Genomic DNA, 26,798 nt, shown 5'->3' on the forward strand with positions numbered 1-26,798 from the left:
ACGACCGTCACCTGTAGCGCTTCCTGTGTGGCTCTGTCAGCATGTCAAATTGCACCTCTTTGATTGGCTCCCTTTTCTTTCTTTTTCATCTTTTGTGCAGCCGAAACTTTGTAGTCATGTTTGTTATATGAGACAGATGACACACACAGAACATGGTCGGCTGGTTCGGCTTGTTTCCTTCTTTCTTAGTTCTGTCTCCTCGTTCAGTCCGACATCTTTAGATGTTTCCAGCTCCGAACGCTTCTTCGGTTCAAAATCAAAACTTCAAATTGGTCAAAATTCCTGAAATAAAAGATCACTGTTCTCTCCACAGCTGTTACAATAATGTGTAGACGACGGTTAGTGACATACAGTTATGGTCAGAAGTTTAATGACTTTAAAAAAAACACGAAATAGGTGCACAAGTTTAAATTTTTCTACAGGGTCTACAGGAACAACACAGGTTCAAAGGTAACATAGAGGCTCAAATATACCAACATTTGGTTAAATTACACCTCGATCAGACAGTTTTGGTTTCCATCAACAAGTTTCTGGCATTTTCTTGGTGGATATTTGATTTTTAGAATTGATTTTAATTAGTTGGTTTATTGTCACTGTTTAGGTACAGTCTTAAAGGGCTTAGTATAAGTACTTAAGTATAAGTATAAAAAAAGAAAAATGACTACTCCATGTGAATGCTCACTGTTTTTAACGTGCTTTATAAATAAAGTTGGCTTGGCTGTTCTCCATCTAGCCATTGATTTGAGGTGAAGTTAAAGAATTTGGAGGTGGTCCTTCTTCTTCTTCTGCCAGTGTCACCAGTACCAAAACAGCCCCCGAACACGATGCTTCCACCACCATGCTTGGTACAGTAGTTTTATCTGACTGTACAAAACTTTACCAAAAGACAGTTTGGCAAGTTCTAGAAGAAGAGCCAAGTTACTTGGATGACACACTAGAATACATACATATTGTTCTTACGTAAAATTGTTTGTTTCACAAATGTGAATTGTTTGATTTTGGGATCTGCAGTTGTTTAGAAATGGCTCCAAGAGAGCTTCCACACTTCGACAGTTCTGATCTCCACTGAGTTACTTGGACTTTTAAACTGTTCTGAGTATTCATCAGTCCAACGAGTGCTGCCATTTTTATGCTGCAAAGAGAAACTACCAATGTTAGTCAATCACGGTCAAAGATACTGTAGAACCTTCAGCATGACGTGAAAAAAAATTCATTAAAGGCCCAGAATGACTCTGACCTTCATGCCGATGGTTGGACAGAAATGTCTGACCACAACTGAAATCCTGCTTTGTAGGGTGTGACTCAGAAGTGATGTGCCAATCTATGAGAACAGTGTTCACACTAAATCAAACCAGTTACTGTGATAGGCAGGAGGGGACCTTCAAGACCTTTAATTCCATTAATGCTCATTGAAACTGAGTCTTGGGATTAAACATGTCCAGTCAGCTTTCTCACTGAACACGTATTAACAGACCTCTCTGCACTGAATCATATCTGTTATTAACCTCTGTCTCTCTTCCACAGCATGTCTTTATCCTGTCTTCCTTCTCTCACCCCAACCAATCACAGCAGATGGCCCCGCCCCTCCCTGAGCCTGGTTCTGCCGGAGGTTTCTTCCTGTTAAAAGGGAGTTTTTCCTTCCCACTGTCGCCAAAGTGCTGCTCATAGGGGGTCATATGATTGTTGGGTTTTCTCTGTGTGTATTATTGTAGCGTCTACCTTACAATATAAAGCACCTTGAGGTGGCTGTTGTTGTGATTTGGTGCTATATAAATAAAACTGAATTGAATTGAGAATTAAATACATTTTATTGTCTTTTTTAATGAAAGTGTCAAACTTTATCGCAAACTTCTGACTTTTCTCAGCATTAGTAACAGCTCTCACGTCGTCCTACAAAAACACACTCTTTGCTCCACATTCACGTTTCGGGATCTGGTCACTCTGCCCGGAGTGAACTATCACATTAGTGTGTTTGGTGCTAAATTGACTCAGACTGGTTTGCGTTTTAGCCAATTTGGGTGACTTTTAGAGTGTAATGGTGCCTGGAAAAATGAGGAAGCTTGTTAAGATTTCAGCTTTTGGCAGATGGGTTTTCAGGTCGACAGACTGAGCGAAAATAACCTGCAAAGAGAAGCAAAAAAATGTAAGCATTTATCAGACAGCTGGTCTCTGACACAAGACACTGAAATGAACATTAAAAATTACAGAGTGATACCACTGCGGTCATGGTGACTGACATTCAGCCTGTCTGTTACTGACACGCTGGGCTTCCTGTTCACACTGCAGGCTTTTATTCCAAACTCAACAAAAAGAAGCAGACAAAGATGAAACGCATGCTTCGCCCAGGCGGACATTTATGATTTTAGAAATCTTTTTTTGGTCCCAGTATTTACAGCTGTGAGATAATTCATGTCTCTTTGGTATTTTATAGTTTTTTGTCAGCAGCAGTGAAAATGGAGTCATTGTGATAACGTGACCGTCTCGAGCCAGGATCAGGTAGCTTTGAACGGTGGTGAATAAATGTGGGGTAAAAGATTTGAGTTTATCTGGACAGAAATGACTTATTGTGTTAAAGTCCACTGTGGAGAGAAAGCTCAGCTGTGTTGCTTCAGCGACTCTGTGGGAAAAGGGTTTGATCTGCAGCCCATGTCGGTCCGCTGGCTCCAACGAGCCGTCTCATTGGGTTTAATAAGGCGCAGCGTGTTAACGAGTGAAGCCAAACCTCTTACCTCTAACTAATAAGCGCTCGTTCCATGTTTGCTTCCCAAACAGAGGAATGCAGATGTGCTTTCTGTCAGCATCAGAGAGCAATTCATTCTTTTCATTTCAGGGCTTTTTGTTGTTAAATTACCTGCACATCAGTTTAGGAGAGCAGCTCGTGAACTGAGCGCGCCTCGAAACCTTTTTTGTCCAAAAACTAATGGAAACACCCTCGTATTGCACTGTGTACACAAATAACTTAAACAAAAATAAAGCTGAAGGTGAAAGATGTTCCCACCTGTAGCTGGTGGCACATGTGACATGTTTGCTACCCGTTTCATCTACAGGAGCAGATCACCTGTATGCTTTCCTCTCCTTCCAAATAATAATAATAATAATAACTGCATTGGCATATAAATACTTAAAGGCAAACAAAGCAGAACAACATGTCAGGTTAGGTTGTGCATAAGTAATTTTGAGTACAGTGTAATTTCTTGGTAATTTTGTGGGAAAATACAATAATTGCACATCTTACTCTGCAGGTAGACTGTAGCGTTTGTCGTGGCCTTAATGATAAAGTTTCCCCAAAAAACAATAGCATGCTAAAAAAAGACCCCTCAGTAATTCGAATTAAACAAAAAGAATCAGTTTAACTTGAGAATATCAGAGGAATGTTTTAAACATGTGAGCTTGTGCGCTTTCAGATCTGTGTGAAATCAGCTGAAACACACACAAAGTGTTTTTCTGTTTAACTTTAAAAAAATTAGAAGTTAAACTTTTTGCAACAAGCCCAGAAAAAGCCAAACTTGCAGATGTGCAGCAGGTCGGTGTGGCGTGTACGTGTCATCTGCACGGGCGCGTCACAGCGGTGGGAGGGTTTGATCTGCGGCCTGTGTCCGCTCTCTGGCTGCAATGAGCCGTTTCATTGGCTTTAATAAAGCGGAGCGTGCCAGCAACTGTCAGCTAAGGCGTGAAGCCAAACCTCCCCACGTGCTCCAGATTGGAGGATAAAAGGAAAATGAGCCAGGGGCCCCAGACAGCGAGGGTCCCCCCCACCCCCGGCCATAAGGAGTCCATTATGCTCCCGTGTGTCACGCAGCCATTTTTGTGGCATCTCGGTGGCACGCTGTGGCGTTTGCAAAGGCCCGGCCCGCCAGAGCGCTGGCACACGGCGGCCGGGACACGCTGCTAAATCCCATTAGAGTCTGTCCAGAGGATACGAGGCTGCCAGCGGCTGTCAGTCATCGTCAGGCTTTAACCTCCGGGAGCACAACACTTTTAATTAACCTTAAAAGCAAGTTCCAGTGACGAGCTTTAATACATCAGACAAATGTCTCAGCAGCCTGCAGAGGGAAACTCAAGGACGCTGCAGCCGTGAAACGCTGAGCTTTTTAATCAAGTGTGTGATGCTAACATCATCCCCCAGCCATTTAGGAAAAAATACTATTAAACCAAGAAAATGTCTTCACCTACGTGCTCTGTGTGGCATTTATTCATGTCACTGTGCATGAATAATTAATGCTCAGCCCAAAGTCGGACAGGATTACAAGGCTGGGACGAAAACCTTCTTCTTCCTTAGTCCTTCGCTGGCTGGAGACTTGAATCTATATTTACACGTTTAGTTGCAAAGTGGAACAAAATAAGAATTTATTCAACTGCAGTCAAAATGATTTCTCCAGTGAAAGTGCGGTTTAAGGAAACAGATGTTGTTCCAGGGACCTGGAGGCGATGCGAGGTCAGAGATGTAGTAATCATCATGTCCTCTACTCCACCTGTCCAGGCGACTTGTCCACCTGTAGAGAGGCGGGGAGACATTTTTGTCCTTTGCTGAAACAGAGAAGAGGCCTAACGTCTTAGAACTTGGTTCTAAAGATGATCCAAACATCATTTGTTTCACAGTTTTCAAACCAGGGTTCTCTGCTGCAGGCTTAAATGTCCCAACACCGGCATGGAGGGAGAATCTGTTTAGTCTGGACACAAAAAGAAGGATTGAAGTTTTCTCCCAGCTCATTACAGACAAAACTTAGATTAATTCTGATCTGAAGGACAAATGTGTTCGCAGAAAAAAAAGTTACCTGAATTCTGTGGGGATATTACAGGTAACTTAAAAAAAGCCACATGAAAAACAAGATCCTAAATGACCGATTATGAGGGAAATTATATTTCTGTAAGAAATATAAACACTGTGGACTCTTCCTCACAGAGCGCGCCGGTGTTTCATCACCACAGAAGTAAGAAAACAAGTAAAATCTTGAATTTGAATAAAGTTTCTGCCTCAACACGTGAAAAAGAAACAGATGTGATGTCAACTTTCAATCAAATAACAGAAAATAAGACAAAAACCAGTGAAAACATCTGATTAATCACAATTAGAGATCATTAAACATGGCTGCTGTGTGACAGGGCGGCCTCAAACTTTCCATTTAAACATGCGCAGATTGGGAATTTATTAATTATTTGCTCCCAAACCTTCACTCGATGGTCAGCTGAACCTTAGAGTTAATAACCTGCGTCTCTTTTACAAAGTTCACATTTAAAATGTGATTTTCTGAAACACAAAACCTTCAGAGGAGGATGATTTAAAACAACAACAACAACAAACATAAACAACAAGAAAAAAAATTGTTGATGTAGAATTTCCTTCATCTTTGAATACTGAATGAATGATGCTCCGTCCTGTGTGGACCACAGTGCGCCCTCTGGCAGGCCAGTTCTGGTCCCAAACTACATGTAGATTTTTTTTCTTTTTTACTTTTCGGATTTATTTTCATGTTTGTTTTTTTATTTTAATTTTACTCTGCAGAGTAATAATGTTTGAATGAAGAAGAGAGAATCTATTCATCTGCTGTTTGTTTTACAAATGATCCCTTTTCACTGATCTTCATCAAATTAATTCATAACTGAAATTTTGACTTTTTTTAAATGTGTTTGCATTAAACTGGTCGTGCAGCTTCTCAGCATGAATGATTGTTCCAACTGTTCCATGTTGGGATGAATGTTTCTGTGTGGGAAAGAAACTAATTGTGCAGATTTCTGGTGACAGAACAGAGAAATACTTCCTTCACTAACATCTGTGTGGTGATGGAAGCAGTGGAAGTGTACCAGCTGTACTCAGACTAACATACAAACACGTTTTCTTTAAATCTGAGCGCTAAAATGTTTCACTGCTTCTTAAATGATCTGCTGCACGACACAAGTTTGCTTTCAGCTCCAAACTCTTATTACAAACTTTTTATAATTGAAAAACTGTACGTGAAGTTTGTGTGAGTGAAACTTCACACCGTGGCTGCTGGCGCTCTCCGTCCTCCTCCTCTTCAGCCCTCAGCGGCGCACTGAGACGCTTCTAATCCTCTTTTGATGAACTCGGTTAATCGACTTCCAGCTGCGCATCTGGCAAAGTTCACTGAGCAGCACACGACCCTGTCCACGCCCCCGAAGCACGCAAGGCCCCCCACTCCATAAATTCTCCCATCAATGCTGAGAAACGTGAAGGGTCCCGGTGAGGCTCAGCGGCTGTGGCCGTTTGGTGAAGGAGGAGAAGGAGACAAGAGGAGGAGAAGAGGAAGAAGTAGACAGTAGGACAAGGAGAAAGGGGAGAGCGGAGGAGGAGCAGAGATGCCTCCGCGTAAAAGCCTCTTCGCTCCCTTCGTGTCCGTGGACTCTGAGTGCGGTCCCGCGGCCTCGGCTCTCCATGCGGATCTCCACGCGCTGCTGCAGCGGAGCCTCGCACCGGACCGCTCCGGGGACTACCGGGACCCCCCGCGCGCCATCGTGGAGCTCCGGCTTGGTCCCGCCGGGGGCGCGCTGCATTACCTGCCGCCGGACACGAGCGCTCTAGAGCGCGCACAGAGACGCCGGCGTCTAGCGGCCAATGCCCGCGAGCGGCGCAGGATGCTCGGACTGAACGTGGCCTTTGACCGGCTCCGCAGCGTTATTCCCAACACGGACAGCGACCGGAAGCTGTCCAAGTCCGAGACCCTGCAGATGGCGCAGATCTACATCTCCACCCTCAGCGAGCTGCTGCAGCAGGGCGCGGGCGGAGCACGCAGCCCGGGCACCGACAAAGCGCCGGCGGCCGGGGATCCGCCTCGGCCCGAGAGGCACTTCCACACGGCCAGGAGCAGCGGCGGAGGCCCGGGGTGCCCCGAGGAGGACGTGCAGGGGGGACGTGAATATCTGTGATTCTTTCAGCGTCAGACATTAAAGGACCAAAACGTGTTTCACGTGTTCGAGGACTCAGACACCGAGGACGACAGAAAGAAAAACTCTGTGCCAGAATTACTCAAAGTATCAATTTTTATTATTTTAAAATTATGTACAGGTAACCAAAGACATCGGTCTGCAAATTGGTACAAAGATCAAGTTTTCCTGCAGGCGGCTCGTTAAGAAGCTCTCTGTCTGTCCAAAAACAACAACACGGCTGGGAGAAAAAGGCTTAGAAAAAAGAAAAAATAGAATCAGATTCAGAAAAGTAGAGTCTACGGTCTAAATTTAAATTTAACCCCGGCCCACCCACGACCCTCCCCAAACTGCCCCCTCCGTCCCAAACTCCCTCCATCGCTCCCCTCCTACATGAGGAGGTCCAATCTATTTACAGGAAACTATGTACAAAAAGCTCTTCCATTCATTCTTCCAGACGTCTGTGAATAAAGCTCTTGTAAACTTTTCATAAAGGAGTGTGAAGTTTTAACGTGTGTGTGTGTGTGTGTGTGTGCGCGCTGATGTCCACAGACAAACAAATACAAAACCACATGAACAATGACACAATCTTTAAAGGTCAATTCAATGTCATTTTTTTTTCCAGCTCTAAAGATGAAATCAAACAGCAGCAGGAGCTCACGGCGCTGATGACAAACGCCACAGAGCACAAAGGAACAGACGTGACAACTTTCAACGTTAGCTTGCTCAGACGATGCTCTCTCTCTCTTAATCTGGACCTTTAAAAAAATCTGTTTTCGAGAAAAGAAATTCAAAGGCGAATCTTTAGCTTAAAGCAGGAACGAAGGAAACCAAGCTAGCGTCAACCACTGCAGGTCCTCTAGCATCCACTTGAGGCTCCAAAAGCGAGTGGGTCCCCACACACTCGCATTAAAATGTGACAGATTTACAGCAGTAATTAACACGCGCAGACTGCTGGAATTTAAAAACCTGTTTTGGCCTCTATGGACAGCGTCTGTGTCCTTTATCTCACAGCAGTGACCTTTAGTGCCACGGGTTTCAGCGTTGATGAGCGACTGTGGGGACCTGAGCGTGGCTGCAGACAAAGAGCCAACACTAAAACGATGCTCACGGCCATCTTTCTTCTTTTCTTTCTTATTCAGGTTTCCTTTATAACAAGCTTATTAGCTGGAGGTCATTAAAGGGTTAATAAAGCAACTGAAGGGACGCCTCAGTTTGAGGCGCCCAGTGAGAGTTAGACCAAGGCTGTATGGTTTTAATGGAGTGGGCGGGGCTTATCCGAGACATCTTCCAATGAAATTATTGGAAAAAACAGTGTTTCTATTGTGTGAAAGACTCACATGTTCCCCTGGAGTTTCGCTCTTTTGAGAGTCTCCAAACTGACGAAATGTGACACTAAACTTAAATAACTTTTTTTTTAGCTTTTTAACAACAATGAGGCTGGAAATCTTTTCAAACTAACTCATATCTATTTATTCTATTAATAAAGCCTTTAGTTACAACGCTGCACTTGAAGGAAGGAGGAACAGAAATGACTCGTTTAAGGCTCCAGACTTCCCTTTCCCCCATCAGGGAACATCTCTGGAACTTCAGCTGCACTGACGGTGCACAGAGGACAGGAAAGGCCGGGGCGGGTTAAAGCTACAAGTGCAATGGCTGACGTGTAATGAGTGGCTGTTTGTACTGTAAGCGCTGCTGGAGTTTTGACTTCTTCACAGGTGCGCCATCTGAAAAGGCTTCAAAGATGAAAACCACAGAAGGTCCAACGGAAAAGCACGGGGCCGATTTCTATCATTTACAAATTCCCAATCCAACCTCAGCATCGCTGAAATGTACGTTAGAGAGTGATGCACTCTTGGAAAGTCCAAACACAGGATTTGGAGTTAAACTGCGGGTTTGAGGATCTTGAGCTCCAGCTACAGTGTTTCCTCCTAAAAACACCTGAGCAGGAGGGACAAACAATCGACCTCCTCTGTGAAAACCCCTCTGCTGGCGGCCCAGTTCAAAAGCAACGAGCCTGGCCTTCACCTGTCAGACTGGGGGGGCTTACTCGGCCGTCTTTACTGTAACTGAAGTCTCCACCATGAGCGGCGAGCTCAAAGGCCTGGCGGTAATTGAAAGGAGCAGGAGGAGGACCGGTTCTGGCCCAGGGGGCTCGGGAACCCGCTGAGACACAAAGCTTTTGATGTTGAGCGAGATCGATCGTTTGAAAGGGAAAAACTTTCTGCTTTTTGGAAGCAGAGGTTGTCCAAAGTTTCTAAAACCCCCAAAAGCTTTGAGAGTCAGGTGTGAAGTCGGCACAAAGGCGCCGCCACGAAACGAGGTGTCATACAAAAGCAAGCAGTCCCACCTCGACTTCACCGCGGGTCAGGCTTCCCACCCTCCGCCCACAAATGATCAATACGCGTGGTTTCTCAGCGCTAAAGCACCTCCTTCAAACAGAGCCAAGAGGTTACAGCAGCAAAGAGGAGAAGAAGAACACAGCGTGAGAGAAATGAGGCGGCCTGTGAGGAGCCGGGGTTGACGTTTTCAAAGTAAAAGCCATCTCTTCTTTTTAAAGAGCTCAGCTTGTTTGTTTGGCAGTTATCAGCTCCAAAAGGCCGCGCTCAGGGCCGCGAGGCTTTGATGGCAGGCTGGGGGGGGGGGGGGGGGGGGGGGCAGCTTCACTCCAATCTGCCATTGCTCAATACGAAAGGGGTTTTCACGAGGGAGGGGCTGAGAAGGTGAGGAGACGCTTTGAAATGGAATTTATCAGAGAAGAAGAAAAACATCGCTCTGAGCAACTTTTTTAAACTGAGGAAAAAGGAAGAAGTAACAACCAAATACTGACTTGGATTCTTCAGAAAAACAAAAGCATGTGATCTCTGCTGCAGCTTCAAAGGGTTTATCCTTTAAAGTCACAGAGGAAACGAGCTGTTTCCAGCGCTGCCGAGGTGAAGCTCCTTTAAAAGGAGGAAGAGGACGACGTCCCGTTAGTTTACTCCAGCGGTCGACTCTGAGGTGGTGGTGATGGTGGTAACGATGATGAAGGAGATGGTTGTGTTGCATGTGTCTTTTTGTGTGAGTACGTATTTGAGACAGACTTCTCTCTAGCAGTGCTCCAGATAGTCAATGACCCGGGAGATGGACTTCTGTCCTGTGGTGCCGACGTCACACTGCAGAGAGGAAGCAGGGGTCAGAACACACACACACACCTGGAAAATTAGACGTGCAGATCGTTTCTTTCTCACCATTTCAACAAACTCACTGCTGGTTTTTTATTTAAATCACAGATTTTACTCTTGAATAAACTTGTCTGATAATCGTCGTTGAATAATGAGCATTTTCTCTCATTAGTCTGCGTCTGACAGACGTCGGGCGGAGAGCAGCACAGGGCAGATGAAGGATTACGTCGAACACTAATCAGAATATATCAGTTTGATATTGTGGAACGAGTTTCAGTGTTGCGTTAGTCTGGACTTACAGCAGCCTCACGTCCACCTTTGTGAAACAGCGACTACGTTTCGCAGTCAGCAACAGCTGTGATAGTTCTGCTTGGAGGTAATGATGATGTATAAACTAGAGATGGCACGATACCACTTTTTTATGTCCGATACCGATATCATAAATTTGGATATCTGCCGATACCGATATGAATCCGATAGTGTTTTTTAATCAACAAAATTGTTGTTTTTTTTTTTAAATATCTTGCTGCATTTTGTATAAGTTCATACTCAAGTTTAAAACAACAACTACACTAAAGCTATTCTGTTATACCTGTATGCAAAAAAAAATTTCATAGTTCAGCAATACTGATCAATCTAATAAACTTAAACCTACACCATCCTCCCTATTCTGGTATTTTAAAGAGTACTTAGCGTAAATATTAAGCAACCTAACTAATAGGGTTCCAACTCCCAGCAACAACAAAAATAAATAAATAAAAAATAAGGAACCACCCCTCACGCTCCACCTCATGATGCTTAATCGACGTAATCAACCTTAATTTGATGCAGTGTGAAAAAAAATGCACAGAAATCAATTATTTTTCAAGAAATATTAAATAGATTCAACATCTTTCTTCAGCAAAATTGCAGACTGCACAGATGGTACCTTCCCAAAGGAAAAAGTACTATAGCTTACTAGGGTATATATATTAGACTTAATAGTCACTATATACAGTAATTGACTTCTATTCATTTTGCATCAAATTAAAACTTTGGGTGTAAGATAATTATTTATTAAAAGCTAGACATTTTAAATGAGAATAAGAAAGAAAAGTATGTCTTTGTGCCCCCTTTTCCCTGTTCATGCCCTATCGGCCCCCCTGGCTAAACTTTGCTAGATCCGCCCCTGCACAGTTACCAGCCGTCAGCTGTAGAAAAAGATCCTGGTGTAGAAAGTAATATTAAATAAATTCTAACAACAGCTGATCAAGCTTAAACGTGCTGCTGTTGTTCAGCCGCTGGTTTCCTCTTTCTGGTGCAAAGTGGGCCAAAAACAAACAAGAGACACGGACTCGAGACAGAAAAGCCGATCAGCTGATCATTGATCAGTTTCATGATTGAAGTAGCAGCCTGAGAGCGAGAGGCAGTCGCTCGTTAAGCTTAACGTGGGAATGCTTTACAAACATTCAGAGATGGACTTACACACTTGCTTTACTTCTCTCGGGGATAACTTTGTCGGAGATGAAATGCCGGGTTGCTAGCGAAGCTCCAAATGCTATCCAGACCACCGACAGGTCCCGCATGCCACAGCCGCTCTATCACGTGATGCATACTGCTCCGACGTGCTAACGTTCTGAGGCGAGTTACGGCGTGTTGCAAATTTTGTGAGGTGCTTTCGTGATATTTAATGGATCGGATTACTTTTTTTTATTTTTCTCCGATATCTGATCCAGTAATTTAGGTCAGTATCGGACCGACACGATACGTAATATCGGATCGGTCCATCTCTAGTATAAACACATTATGTTGAACAAGCAAATGCTGGAATTGTAGCTAATGTGTCCATTAATGTAACGCATAACAGCCAGTATGCTGTCAGAGTAAACGTACGCCGTTTTTATTGCCTTCACAGTGAAAACAAGCGTAGATGTAGCTTCATTCATAAAAACAAAGCCAGTTCCGAAGTGCCTAAAAACCTGCATTCTATCTGATGACCACCAGATGGCGATAACTGTGGTTGCAAGTCGACTTGTGGTCCTAAAGCATCCTATGGGAAAACGGCTCCCCGTCTAAGCCTCAGTACACAATTTCCTGCTTTCGTAAATCTTGGTCATGCCACGTTTCAACAAAGCCAGTGGTGCTTGCTCATTGGCTAATGGCTTGTGATTGACAAGTCTTTAGCCAATGAGCAAGTGATTTCAGGATGAGACCCACCCCTCCTTGTCACATCCAGTTTTTTGTGACAAAATGGCTTCAGAATAGTTGGCGTCAGCGTAGCGACGTCCCTCCTTTATACCGTGTTTTATCGCAGCTCTGATGCGTTTCTACAAACTCGCTCGGTTCTGAAATCTTCCCCCCTTCATGTATTTGGGTAAAACGACCCGCGCTTCCGGGTTTATGTGTCCAACATGAGCAGGATATACGGTGATTTGATAAACTAGCTTATAAAAAAGGCCAGGGGTCAAAATTTCAACATTTTTGTTTCTTATCTGCTTCAGCAACATTTCTTTATGTAAAACGATGATCATCTCCACAAGAAGTTTTAAGCTTTAATTTAAAAAAATACATAAATGATCCCCAAACATATTCAGAGTACGTTTGGATCCGAGTCATCAGGACTTTTCTCTCCGTGCTCACTAGAACAGAACTAAACACATTACAGGGATTCTTTTATTGAAGCTGTGACTCACAGTGAGGTTCATGAAGTTGAGGAACTTTTTCAGCATTTCTGTCATGATGGAGAAATCTCCTTTAGGCAGGTTCTCTCTCACAGTAGTCACATTCATCTGCAGGACAGTCAAAAGAAATCAATCACACACACGAAGATGAATCAGACAAATTCAAACGAGCTCTGAAGCCTCAGAACAACAAGTGCTGCTGTGAACTGTACGCCTCAGTGTGTCATGAGGCTGCATTTATGTGTTTTTGAGGGTAAATGTGTTTCTACTGTGTTTAAAATGCAGGTGAAAACTTTGAGAAACTGCCTACAGACACACAAATCTGTCAGTCGCATTATGGGGACATAAAGCACATACCCAGCATGCAATTCATTCATGTTTTGATGTTCGTCTCCAGGAAATAAATGAGTCAGGGTGACGTCTTCTCAACTTACAGATACACAACTCTGTGTGTGTGTGTGTGTGTGTCAGACTCACCGGGCTCCCCTGGCATAGGCAGCCCAGCAGCAGTGCCGTGTAGGAGGCCACAATACTGTCCTCCATGTGCTTCCCTGCATGCTGCAGAGCTGGGACAGAAACGAGGATCATGTCTCACTTTTTGCTGCTCGATGGTAACGATCGTCAGGAGTGATCAAAGCCACACTCTGGTTGTACCTTTGTTTAGGTCCAGCTCCTCGTCCTCCTCGTCCTCCTTCTTCTTCTTGCCTTCGTCCTGTTTGTCGGAGTCGTTGTCGTTGGCGACCCACTGGATCTCGCCGCCCGTCTCCTGCCACTGGCCGCTCTGGTCCAAAGCAGCTTTCGGCGCCTCCTTTATGAGGTCGTCGGTCTGGGCCTCGGCCAGGACGGCGGCCCGCTCCCGCTGCAGGAACAGCTGAGGGCGACAGAGAACATCAGAACCAAGGCCAAGCGATTTATAGGCTGTATATACACAATCATCATTTTGTGTTCAATAAGATTTGAAGCTAGCCAAAGTTTCCCAATAACTTCCTCTCAGATTTCGATACCATCTGATTGTTTTTACAGCAGAGGGGTCGCCCCCTGCTGGACAGAATAAAAGAGCAGGTTTATGCACTTTTCAAATGCAGAAACGACATCCATGAAAACAGTTCACAGATGGTTTCCTGACAGGCAGTGACTGATATTTAGGACCGACTTAATGGAGCTCATAGGAAACGCTGAGTAAGACGGCAGAAGAGAACAAAACGCAGACGAGACAAACTCAACTCAGAGGATCACGCGAGCATTAATTTTCACACTAAAACATAAAAGTGAGCTTGAAATATTCCTCACAGCTGCTGCTGGAGACATTAATCATGATTGTGCTCCATTAATCAAAGACGCAGTGAGGGAATGATCAGCCTTTTCTTTTAATGCTGTGAATCGTCTGAACACCAGGAGACAAATTCAATTCAGTCTGATCTTAACTGTTTTAGAGGGAAGCAGAAAACTAAACTCTACACCTGACAGATGACACCAAAACTACCCACGACGAGACGTCGCTCATACAAAGGTTTATTTTCTCCTTCCAAACTGAGAAGGGTCCACACTGAGCACCGAGATGAATCTGAATGAAGGTCGGCATGTGAGAAAGAATTTAAAAGCATCCAGTATTATTTTAGAGCCTATTCTGGGAGGGAAATTTCCCCTTTTCTGGTGAAATAAACCAACTGAAGTGACAGAGAGTGCAGCAGATCCACACTCGCTCCTCTCTGAGCTGCAGAAAGTTTTAATACAAACGAAAACTTTAAAAAAAATAACCGGATTTACAAAAACAAAACATTTTGATAGTTTGTTCCTAAAATATGGACATTTATGTTTGTAAAGTGGCGACTTCACTTCAGTACTCTGATGTCGAACCTCTGCTCCTGAGGAAGATACTGAGGGACTTTGAGAACACAGTTCAGAGCCGTCACTATCAAATCCTCCTGCTCTCCCGTCTTCGTGCTGCCCCACTCTGCAGACCGAGTTTCACACACGTTTATCGTACTCTTCTTTGGGTTTTTCCATCCACTCCTGAGTTTGTACCTGTACAAGAGCAGCGATGGCGCTCAGCGGGCCCGTGCTGGCGATGTCCTGGTGCTGAGGGTTGAGCAGGACGGTGGAGTCGCAGGGACCCTGGCCCCCTTCCATCTCCATCTCCATAAGGCAGTACCTGTTCCTGGCACTGTACTCCACCAGGTTGATGAGCAAACCCAGACCCTGAACGCAGCAAACACACAGTGGCACTCATGGGTCAGTCATTTTAACTCTGTTTTCACTGCTGTCAACATTAATACCACTTTAAGTCTAATTTTAACCCAAACCTGTGATGGAAACGGTCACATCACTCATGTTTAATACGCACCAGTACTCTGATGTCGAACCTCTGCTCCTGAGGAAGATACTGAGGGACTTTGAGAACACAGTTCAGAGCCGTCACTATCAAATCCTCCTGCTCTCCCGTCTTCGTGCTGCCCCACTCTGCAGACCGAGTTTCACACACGTTTATCCATCAGATTAATAATGTTTAAGTGTTTCAATAAGCCGCAGTAAAGTGTGTTTGGAGTGTTTTGGTGCACTAACCGTTGTCATGTGTCAGGTTGAGCAGGACTCCTATGATGGCCCTCATGCAGTCCTCCACCGCTTTCCCCACCGCGGCTCTGTCGGACTTCACCTCCCTGCTGTAACGCTGGATCATCTCCTCACACCTGCTCAGCGCCCTGACAGACAAAGAGAGGCCCGGTAACTTCACAGAACTAGGCTCAATATTTCTTCCAAATAATTACTGACCTTACTTACCAAGTGCTAAACACATAACTGAAAGGGCTGCACACTGATAACTCTGAACAAATGTCCCATAAACCTTTGTGTTACCAAGAAATTCAAGCTAAAATGAGCCGGTCCATGCGGGTTCACCTGGTCCTCCTTTTCATTTACAGTCACTTGATCGTCCTCAGTGCAAACTGCGCTCACATCCAGATGTCTGAACATGACTCGCCTCCTTCCTTTTCTACTCCATCATAAAACAGAGCAGCATTCACACACACTCACTCTTTCTTGAGGACGGCTGCAACCGCAGAGGGGCAAGGCAGGGCAGCAGCCTGATGTAAATAACCAAATTAAATCTAATGACAGTGGTGACTGAAAACAGAGCAGAAACCAGAGTCTGAACATCAGGACACAACGAGAGGAAGGAGAAAAAAAATGGCAGGTGGTGTGTCACAGGAAACTGATTGTGGGGTACAGAGAAGGGAAAAGAGGAGAAATGACTTAGACATGAATGTAAAAATGAGGCAGAAATACTTGGTCCACCTTTGGAAAATTAACGTGGAAACTTGCAAATGCTAAAAACTGCAGTTCCTCAAATGTCCACTCGGGGCTGGCTCCATGAGTGAGTCAGTCCCCACAGACTGCAGTGTTCAAATATCCAACTGTACAGCAGGAATGAACATGTTCACAGCCTGATACAGAAATACGGTTTAGTCCTCTCAATCGACCCCTTTCTGAAAATCAAGACATTTAAACTGTTTTAAGGCTTAAAGTTTGCATTATTAGGTGCGCGACTCATTGTACTGACACGGATGGCCGTCAGTGAACTGCACCTCTGCACCGTGCTTGTGCTACTGTAGCCTTTTAGAGCATTTTAATGCAATTGTCTGTCAAATAATAAGACCTGCTGTGCAGTTAATTTTGCTCAAAGACCATCCGAGAAACCTGAGCTCCAGGTTATCTGTGTGATGAACAACACTGTTTGTGTTGTTTGATAGCTCAGCTAAGTGCCTCTGGGTGGAAAACCCAACATGATTGTGACCAAAATACTAACACTGAGACAAAAAGGGTCAAAGATGTGACTGTATGGTGGCTACATCCATCTGTTAAAACACGCTACAGACGGCCCTGTTAGCAGGTTTGCTCCGACACAGAGTTTATGCCGAGTGTCCCTCCTGCCTTAAATCTCCCATTTATGGGGCGTGGAACCGACACCAGGACTGAACGAGCTCATCGCATTCATCGTCTCGCTGCAGCTCAGAGGTGCTTCATCAGAGTTCAACAGTTCCAGATTTGCTAAGTCTGGCCTTAAGCTGGGCTTTCACTCTTCTGGTTCACTTACAGGGAAATACAGTCAAGACAACAAGTGCAGGCAAAAATAAAACAAGGAGCATCATTAACTTCCTTTATATGATAATTCTATCAGCAATGAGTCCGGAGGGTGCAGCACACAGCTGGGCGCTCTGTGACAGGCTTCATATTCACAACTTTTACATTTCGCTCTGCTTAATTTAACAGAGTGATGCGTTTGTGTCCAGATGCAGACGAGGCTCGTCAATAAGCAAAAGGACGGGGGGGTGTGTGTGTGTGTGTGTGTGTGTGTGTGTGTGTGTGTGTGTGTGTGTGTGTGAGAGAGAGAGAGAGAGAGAGAGAGAGAGAGAGAGATGGGGTTGTTACGGGGCTTATTAAATTAATCCTGCAGACAGCTGAAAGTCTCAAAGCAGCTCAGGGTCGAGTTTGGTTTGAAACAATGAGGGCAGCGTGTGTGGGAACCAGGAGGAGTCAGGAGGAAGAGGAGGAAAACAGGAGTGAGTGATGAAGAGTAAACACTGTTGGAGTGTGTGAGAGTAACTTCACAGTTTCAGCTGCGTGTGTGAGAGAGAGAGCTTAGATGGCGGTGCTCGCTCTCCCACTCACCCCGCAGTTTCTGGGGTTAATCGAGTTAGCGCAGCGGACAGCTGAAGGCTCAGACTGAGGCCTGTGTCACCCGCCCGAGGGAACAGCAGCTCTTTGTCGAGCCATTCGACCTTCATCCTCATCATCCTCGACCCCCACCCTCACTGCAGACCTTCTGCAGAGGGCAAAGGTCCGGTCACACAAAGGACGCAAGAAGGTAAATTAACTCAGCGCAGCGCGACAGATGCTGGAGTTTGACTTGATGAACAGTGAGTACAGAGATTGGTGCATCATTCTGCAGCTGAGAGGAGCTTCAGTTTACCGACGGAGGGACCCGAGGCTGGGCTGACGTCAGGTGCTCACTTGACCGGTTCATGTTTACGTAGTCGGATCAGCTGGGCCTCGCTGTGCCGCGCATGTTCTCCAGGTGACTGCGTTAAGCCCCTCCCACAGGCCAAAGATTCAGGTGAGATTAAATGGTGCAACACGGCCAGAGGTGTGAATGTGAGAACGGGTGAATGCGACTTGCTGGATAAAGTGGTCATAAAGACCAGAAAAGCACTTTGTGCCAGTCGTATATGTAAAACCTGGAAAGCTGGTGGAAAATCAGACGTCACAGGACAGAAATGTGATGAATCCACAAATGATTAGAGGGAAGATTTTAACTGTTTATTCTTCAATACAAAACAGAGCATTTCACTGCTGTAGACAGCAGCGCTGACACAGCCAGCTGTAAAATTTCCTCAAACTTAGAGTTTGAGGAAGCTCACTAATAAGTTCTCTTTGTTTATTTAGTATGAATTATAATTAAATTCAACCAATGTATAAAATAAACCGTAAACGCACAAAATCTGGTCTGTCTGTATGAATCAGAACACCTCGACGACTAAAACACACTAAAGAATGAACAGAGACCAAAGCGGAGACTCTGCTGACAGCAGGGGTCAGGGTCGAAAGGTCACCGCTATGACTGACAGGATGTCACAACCAGGAAATGAAGCAACAAAAAGATGATGGCGATGACACACACAGGATATACAGGGAGTGCAGAATTATTAGGCAAATGAGTATTTTGTCCACATCATCCTCTTCATGCATGTTGTCTTACTCCAAGCTGTATAGGCTCAAAAGCCTACTACCAATTAAGCATATTAGGTGATGTGCATCTCTGTAATGAGAAGGGGTGTGGTCTAATGACACCAACACCCTATATCAGGTGTGCATAATTATTAGGCAACGTCCTTTCCTTTGGCAAAATGGGTCAAAAGAAGGACTTGACAGGCTCAGAAAAGTCAAAAATAGTGAGATATCTTGCAGAGGGATGCAGCAGTCTCAAAATTGATCTGAAGCGTGATCATCGAACAATCAAGCGTTTCATTCAAAATAGTCAACAGGGTCACAAGAAGCGTGTGGAAAAACCAAGGCACAAAATAACTGCCCATGAACTGAGAAAAGTCAAGCGTGCAGCTGCCAAGATGCCACTTGCCACCAGTTTGGCCATATTTCAGAGCTGCAACATCACTGGAGTGCCCAAAAGCACAAGGTGTGCAATACTCAGAGACATGGCCAAGGTAAGAAAGGCTGAAAGACGACCACCACTGAACAAGACACACAAGCTGAAACGTCAAGACTGGGCCAAGAAATATCTCAAGACTGGTTTTTCTAAGGTTTTATGGACTGATGAAATGAGAGTGAGTCTTGATGGGCCAGATGGATGGGCCCGTGGCTGGATTGGTAAAGGGCAGAGAGCTCCAGTCCCACTCAGACACCAGCAAGGTGGAGGTGGAGTACTGGTTTGGGCTGGTATCATCAAAGATGAGCTTGTGGGGCCTTTTCGGGTTGAGGATGGAGTCAAGCTCAACTCCCAGTCCTGCTGCCAGTTTCTGGAAGACACCTTCTTCAAGCAGTGGTACAGGAAGAAGTCTGCATCCTTCAAGAAAAACATGATTTTCATGCAGGACAATGCTCCATCACACGCGTCCAAGTACTCCACAGCGTGGCTGGCAAGAAAGGGTATAAAAGAAGAAAAACTAATGACATGGCCTCCTTGTTCACCTGATCTGAACCCCATTGAGAACCTGTGGTCCATCATCAAATGTGAGATTTACAAGGAGGGAAAACAGTACACCTCTCTGAACAGTGTCTGGGAGGCTGTGGTTGCTGCTGCACGCAATGTTGATGGTGAACAGATCAAAACACTGACAGAATCCATGGATGGCAGGCTTTTGAGTGTCCTTGCAAAGAAAGGCGGCTATATTGGTCGCTGATTTGTTTTTGTTTTGTTTTTGAATGTCAGAAATGTATATTTGTGAATGTGGAGATGTTATATTGGTTTCACTGGTAAAAATAAATCATTGAAATGGGTATATATTTGTTTTTTGTTAAGTTGCCTAATAATTCTGCACAGTAATAGTCACCTGCACACAGATATCCCCCTAAAATAACTAAAACTAAAAACAAACTAAAAACTACTTCCAAAAACATTCAGCTTTGATATTAATGAGTTTTTTGGGTTCATTGAGAACATGGTTGTTGTTCAATAATAACATTATTCCTCAAAAATACAACTTGCCTAATAATTCTGCACTCCCTGTACAGCAGATGAGGTAATCTGGGCTCAATGTGACCGGGTTTAAAGATTCTGCTGTTACATCACCACATTTACTGATTTTCACAATAACAGTGGAGAGCTTGCGTCCATCTCTGCTCAGAAACCCGACTGGAACGGCACAAAAAGATGATAAAAGAGGAAAAGGCAACAAAACAGCGAGTACAAAGTAGAAGTTTTCAGCAGACGTGCCACCTGATAAAAACTGCTGAATCTAAGCACACAGAGCCGAGCGGCTCCACACGAACACATCAGGGGTGAGGAGCGTGTGTAATCACTCACTTTGCAGAAGAGATGATGAGCAGCGAGTCCTTGTAGGCGATCAGGTAGCTCTGGTTCTCGGGGTTGTGGACAGTCACCTATGAGTGCAAACACACAGTCAGCAGGAGAGCACCAATGAACTCGCTATTTTTACCCTGGCTCTCTGCTCCAGTGTGAGGACGCTTCTCCAAACAGAATAAGTTTGAAACACCATCATCACGTTCAAGCCAACTGTCAAATTGAGTGATGGTTTTGATTTTCAAACATCAAAACAGGTGTTAAACCTTTTCTGAACAAACATGTCGGGAAACGTGACGACGAGCAGAAGCTGACAGAAGCTTCAACGTGACTGAGCGGGTGGGACCCAGACCTCCACGTCTAATCAAACTGCCCCAGCTGTACAATCAAAGAGGTCAGCAAATAGCTCATTGATGGTTCAAAAGAACCAGTAGTTTTATGCTAGCTAGGAAGAACCTAACTCTTCATCAGTATCATCTTAAGCCTCTTTTCCACAAGTACCTACTCAGCTTGGCTTGACTTGGTTTTTAGCGTTGCTCATTAGGTGGTAAAGCCTGGTTTTGGTGCCTGCTCAGGTGGGGCTCCAAGCAAGCTGAGAATGCAATAAACAGACAGCAAACTGCTGATTGGCCAGGGAGTGACATCACTAGATGAGTCATGAGAGCGGCGACTCCGCACGAATCAAACCCCCAAACAACGAGGGAAATGACCGCACACAAACCAGTGCCATGGTCCAGCACTGATTTAGCATCACCTCGGCGTCCTCCATTGCCGTGACGGTACGGGGCTTTTGGTCTGCGTTGCTATAACAACAGCACCCTATTTAAGTGGTACTCAGTCGTAACAGAAAACTACCAGAGGCGAGTGGAGCCGAGCAGAGCAGGTGCTCGTGGAAAGGAGGCATTTCTGTTGTTTGGATGTTTTTGGCCAGACCAAACTTTTTGGTGCTTTCTGGCTCAGCTGTAAAGAAATAAATAAATAAACTATGTGATCGGGAGGGGCACAGGGTGTAAACAGCATTTGTGCAGCGATGCCACTTTGCCACACTCAGGGAGCTGAGAGGTTGTAGTCGGTGGTCTGCTTGTCACGGTCGTCACTGGTACAAAACATTTGAGTAAGTGGACGTCAGCAGGCCCAAAGATAATTGTAAAACTTTAATAAGGTTTCCTCACAGTTCATTTCCCCCTCCCATAATTTAATTTGTCTTTGTGTAGGACAACAAACATGTCTCCCAGCGAAGGAAGCATGTCGGCTCAAACTTCCTCGCCTGTTCGCACCAGCCGAGTTTAACTGAACGCTTCTTTTCACTTTGATACTTTATATTCTCTGTTTTTGGCATCAAAGTAATAATGTGTGTGTATATCTGTTTTTTTATTTCCAATTACATTTTGCTCTGAGCCTCGCAGGCTTATAAAAAAGAACACAAGTGGACTTTAAAAACAAAACCCTGTCACGTCTTTTCTTATTTTGATTTGGCACTTACACTCTCCAGCACGCGTAAACACCGCTCAGCCCCCCACAAAGACGACACCAGCTTCTCCTTATCGTCCTCTTGGTTCAAGTTATCCACACATTCCTTCACTGTGGGCAGAGAAACCAAAACAAGGACACGAGGTGAGAAATGAAACGCTTGACAGTTTTCCTCTTTCTGCTGGACTTCTGTGTAATGGTCGACCTTTGTCTACTATGTGGTCCAGTCCTCCCAGCAGCCGCAGCTCCTCTTTGAACCAGTCACCTGCTCGTTTCGAAGTCAGAGACAGCAACGTCTCCATGGCCAAATGACCCGTCTGTAGGGAGAAGGAGGAGGAGTCAGGAGCTTAAATCTAAACTCTCAAGCATCACTTCACACGTTTAACACGTTGGAGTTATTCTGTGCACCGTGGGCAGCTTCCTGTGGTTGTAGAAGTTGAATTTTGTGTTTTTCTGGCTCAGCTCTAACAGATCTGTGAGAAACATCCTGACACATGTGGGAGTCTGTGAGTCACCCCGACTGGAGCAGTCGAAATAATCGCTCAAAGCTTTTTCCGCCCTCAAAATAAACCCCCTCTGAACACGTGTAATGTTAACGTCGCCACCGCGTGCGTTTGTGTACCGTGATGTTCTGCAGGTCCAGGTGCTTGTTGTGCACCGTGTCGCACAGCTTCCTGATCTTCTCCTTTATTTTGGCGATCTCCTTGGCACTGAAATGGACCGTGGAGTCCGCCCCATTCCCGCCCCCCTGGTCCTGGTCCAGTTCGAGCAGGCGGAGCATCAGGTCCAGGCAGGACCGGTCCAGATCCATGTTGAGCCGGTCTCTGCTCAGGATGTACATGAGAGAGGCTGTACACAGAGCCAAGTTCTGCAGAGGAGACAGAAAAAGAAACTTTAAATTATTTACTGTTGTTCTCAAACTTCCTTCAGCTCTCTCAGAGGTCGCCTTCTTTGGTTTTTTTGAACATTTGTTTCCAGATTACAGACACTGGATTTCAGCGTATTTACTCACTATCCTGACCCAGAATCAGTTCTCACCAAATTATTTGTTCATTCTGTTAAACAACAAATTCTGAATTTTGGATGTAAAACAACAAATAACAAAAGTGAACAGCACTGAGTCGGGGCTCAGTGCTCAGCTGCTGACCCTCACCGGGTGCTGTGGGGCATCGTTGAGCGTTTTGAAGACCTGAGCCACCTTCCCTCTGGCCCTGAGGTGCATCCTGAAGCTGGGCATGGCGCAGCGTGTAGCCAGGCTGATCACACTAAAGACACAACACAGAACATCAACACACAAAATGAGTGTTTGTAAGTGTGAAAACGAGGTTTAAATGTTGAAAATGTAACGCTCTGCCTCCTTCATTAGCGCCCCGATGCTCATCCCAAATTTCAAACACTTTATATCCCACTTCCCAAATCTGAACTCCGATACGTGTTAAGACACTGCAAGGCAACCTCCACAGCTGGTTTCATCTCATTTGTATTGTTGTTATAACCAGAAAGTGAGTGTACGAGGGGTGTAAATATCACCTGTAATCACTGGCTGCTGGACTGTTGTTGGTAAATATGGGAAAATTTTAACTTCCCATGGAACGTGGAGACTCTCACCTAAGGCATCGCGTGTTGAGAGGCTGTCCGCTCTTCAAACCAGTAGCTAGGTATTCAAAGTCATCGGTGAACTCCTGGTTTTCCCCGAACTCCACCACGTCGTTGAAATGCTTCACGTGTTGGACGACTGTGTACAGCTGCAAAGCACAATGAGAGACATGTTGATGTTTCTGGTGTTTCTTCAGCGTGATGTGCAACGAGCTCAAGGAGAACATTTTCTGTGCACCTCTTTATGTTCTTTGTGACACTTGAGTGCAGTGACGGTGTCCTGGTATGGATCTGTAGGGACAGTGACACACTTTGTGACCTTTGGAGGAGGGGGCGGAGCCTTGAACACACCATCGTCCTTCTGAGAGTTAGAGGGCTCCTTACTGGAGCCTCCAGCTGAGGCTGAGGCCTGGAGACGGAGCAAGGTTGACATGAGTAAGCTGCAGCTGCTTTGTTTTTGATGCAGGCTGAAATCGAATGTTTGGTCTGAAAGCGAGACTTACGGGAGTCGTCTGTGATCGCGCGAAGAAAGGCGGAAGGGGCTCTTCTTCGCTCTCCAATGTCCAGTGCCTGGCGTTGTACACCGCTTTGGTGGGAGACTGAAAAATAAACAAACATATAAAAACATAAACATCGCAGAAGCTGGAAACAGACATGCAGTTCCTCAAATGGCCACTTGAGGCTTCAGCGTGCACTGTGCTGTGGGTGCTTTTTACAGCAGTATTAATGAAATACCTGACAAACAACGAGCCCTGCTGTGTCGTGGGATGCTACTGAGCACACAAATATGTGTGTGTTTGCACAGCACCAGCAAAAGGATGCACTTGTACAAATCTAACACCGTAGTTAAAGTCAAGGCTTCAAAACCGGAGCCAACAAACCAAACAAAACTAAAGTGTGAGAAGATTACACTGAATAATTCAACTGTTACTAAAGCAAAGCATCTCAAATTCAGGAGAGTTTGGTGGATAACAGACAGAAACCAAGACGCTCGAATCCAGACATGTTCTGAACCAAAGTGTTTAATGTGAGAACCCACAGCAGAGGATTTTTAGGGCAATATGGTACAGGGTCAATATTTATTTTAAATGAGAACAAAAACTAAGCAGCCGTTGTGAACTCCGCTCCATTTATCTGGAACCTGTTATAACCGGTATGACATGCATTTCTGCACACGTGCAGTCGACGTGCCATTCTCAGGGGGGGGGGAGAAGAAAACTGACTTAATTTATATTTTTTAAACCTTTTCTGACTCCTGACTTTCTCCAAATTTCTAAAAATATTAAATTCAATATTTCAAGTTCTGTATTTTTACTGTGTCACCAGACAGAAGCCTTTGCTGTTCACCGTGGACCAACTGTTCTTTTGTATCTTTATGATTTTTTAAAAGAACTTTTGGAATAAAAATCAATAAATAAAATCGACTTGAAACAATCGAGGAGAGCAGATAAATAAAAGAGAACATAGTGGATAGAAACTGATGCTCAGGGTGAAGCAGAAACGGAGGAGGGGAAGCGCATTAAACTGAGCAGAGTTTGCCAGCGTTGATCAAACAGCAGGACACACACACGCACACACACTTAAAAAACAAACACACACACCCTCCCACGCCACCGTCCACCCTCATCCTTGGCTCATCTCCTGTCCTCTTTGTATATTTTTGCCAAACCTGTGGTTGGTGGTTGCCGGGGCATTCATAATGAAAAACAAAAGAGGACGAGCGGAGAGAGTTGGCTGAGGAGAAGAGCGGTGAGGAGGTGGGGCGGGAGGGGATTTCTGCACCGCGGGGTTAATAAGCAGAGACAAAGGGGAGTTTGGGGATGAGCTTTGCTGTGCTGGAACATCAACACACCAAATTAAAGCCTGCGACAGTAATCTGAATGACACAGGCAGACACCCAGCCCACCCGCCCCGCCCACCTGCTGCTAAGAAGTATGGGACAGATGAGAGGGGGGTGAACGTGCCGTGTCCCTGCTATGGGCCAGATTAAAAATATTAGAAAAAACAAAAGCACGCTGTTTTTGGCATTGCGGGTGTGCATTAGGAGCAAACTACAACTTCACTGCCAAACCTCGTGAATTAGTTATCCCGACTTCACCGGAGGGGTCAGAATGGCAGGAAAACCATGATCAGAATATGAAAGTAGTGTAGTGTGGGGAGCATATTTGGTTCGGACAGCTCTCTGATTCTGGCTTTCCCACCAGGGCCCAGTGCCAGAGTGAACATGGAACTGAGAAAGCGAAGAGCAAAGGGCCAACAGTTTGGAGACATTTCATGCATGCCTACAGATTTTCTCTGATAAACTTTTCTCTCCCCGTCAGCTTCTCCCTCTCATTATGCTCGGTTACCACTGATTGGTAAGCTTTCGCTGCACTGGCGCCAACGTAACACGTTGATGTTAACTTGATGAACATCGTTTCATTTCTCCCGTCTGTCCGCTCCTCTCTGCGTGTTTGGGCCGTAAATAACACTCAGTCTGCAGTAAAGACTCCCCAAACATCAGGACTGCAATCACAAAAAAACTTTGCCGTGGCGACGTCATCGTGACTGTGTCCATCGGCAGGACGGGTGATTACTCATTCCTGTCATCCTTCTCTGAAGCTCACTCCTTAGAGCACACGCACAGTTGGTGCTTTGCCACCTGCACAGCAGCAGACTCACGGAGGCGGAAAGTAAAATCAAATCCTATGTGAAGCGGATACCAGCGCCGTGTGACCGAACCATGGAAGTTAAGGCGGCGATGCCGCGTGTTACTTTGTGTTAAAGAGCAGGCACGCTCCAGTTATGCTGTTGTGTGCTTGTTTCACCCCCAGCACCCATCCTGTGTGTGTGTGTGTGTGTGGTAATTTTGTAGATTTTATACAAGAGTCTTTATGGTACAGCAGTGGAATGAACGACATTAGGACAGTGGAGAGGGTCACTGTTATGGATGTAATAACCGCTCGTCCCTTAAAAACATTCCCCAAACAAAGCCAGCGCCATCTCCTAAATATGGATGAGCCTGTCCAAGTGTTGTCATTATGGTAACATCTAATATCTCCCAGAGTCCTCAGCTCAATAACCTAACAACGCCCAGGCTCATCTGATGGCACAGACGTACAGTTTACTGTAATCAAAGCAGAGTTCTGACGACTCCACCGTAGGCCGCTCACTTCCGAGGGTTATTATTTTTATAATGAGCTGCACTCCTCTCTCGCTCTCGATCACGTTAATGGGAGATGGAGCGAGATCTGAGCTGTACTGCGGCCCGGGGGAGGGGGTAATACAGGGAGGTAAAAAGTATGATGAAGCGGTCAAGACAAAGCGATGGAGACAGAAATTCAACTGAGAGGGAGGAAAGTTATTTTAGGAGTCAGAGCATGAAACTGGAGAAGAAGAGAGGATGAGAGAGTACATTAAGTGCGTTATTATGCTCCTATGGGCACCGTGTCTTCTAATGCCATTACTGCTTGTCTGTAACAGGGAGGAAATTAACTTCATACTTTGGCACTTCAAAAG

At 45.1% G+C, this 26,798-nt stretch overlaps 2 protein-coding genes across 2 annotated transcripts in view; one reads left to right on the forward strand and one right to left on the reverse strand.

The window, feature by feature from the left end:
- Positions 1–6,168: 6,168 nt before the first annotated feature.
- Positions 6,169–7,373, forward strand: atoh1c (atonal bHLH transcription factor 1c). The gene has a single exon (XM_026177830.2). The coding sequence runs from the start codon at positions 6,316–6,318 to the stop codon at positions 6,880–6,882; it is 567 nt and encodes a 188-aa protein (XP_026033615.1). The 5' UTR covers positions 6,169–6,315; the 3' UTR covers positions 6,883–7,373.
- Positions 7,374–9,609: 2,236 nt separating this feature from the next.
- Positions 9,610–26,798, reverse strand: part of LOC113027962 (wings apart-like protein homolog) — a 35,140-nt gene continuing 17,951 nt past the window's right edge. Inside the window, exons 6-20 of the mRNA XM_026177828.2 lie at positions 23,804–23,899; positions 23,539–23,709; positions 23,313–23,449; positions 22,858–22,969; positions 22,327–22,572; positions 21,910–22,021; positions 21,718–21,815; positions 20,238–20,314; positions 15,266–15,402; positions 15,048–15,163; positions 14,729–14,902; positions 13,358–13,574; positions 13,181–13,269; positions 12,716–12,811; positions 9,610–10,034 (exon numbers count right to left, since the gene is read on the reverse strand). Of these exons, the coding sequence (XP_026033613.1) occupies positions 9,969–10,034; positions 12,716–12,811; positions 13,181–13,269; positions 13,358–13,574; positions 14,729–14,902; positions 15,048–15,163; positions 15,266–15,402; positions 20,238–20,314; positions 21,718–21,815; positions 21,910–22,021; positions 22,327–22,572; positions 22,858–22,969; positions 23,313–23,449; positions 23,539–23,709; positions 23,804–23,899 (1,944 nt within the window). The 3' untranslated portion in view covers positions 9,610–9,968. The remainder of the gene's footprint in view (positions 10,035–12,715; positions 12,812–13,180; positions 13,270–13,357; positions 13,575–14,728; positions 14,903–15,047; positions 15,164–15,265; positions 15,403–20,237; positions 20,315–21,717; positions 21,816–21,909; positions 22,022–22,326; positions 22,573–22,857; positions 22,970–23,312; positions 23,450–23,538; positions 23,710–23,803; positions 23,900–26,798) is intronic.

The sequence above is a fragment of the Astatotilapia calliptera genome, chromosome 8, assembly GCF_964374335.1.
Source record: "Astatotilapia calliptera chromosome 8, fAstCal68.1, whole genome shotgun sequence".
NCBI lineage: Eukaryota > Metazoa > Chordata > Actinopteri > Cichliformes > Cichlidae > Astatotilapia > Astatotilapia calliptera.

Excerpts from the sequence above, each read along its gene's own strand:
- atoh1c (XM_026177830.2), top strand. The coding sequence starts at position 6,316 with ATGCCTCCGCGTAAAAGCCTCTTCGCTCCCTTCGTGTCCGTGGACTCT.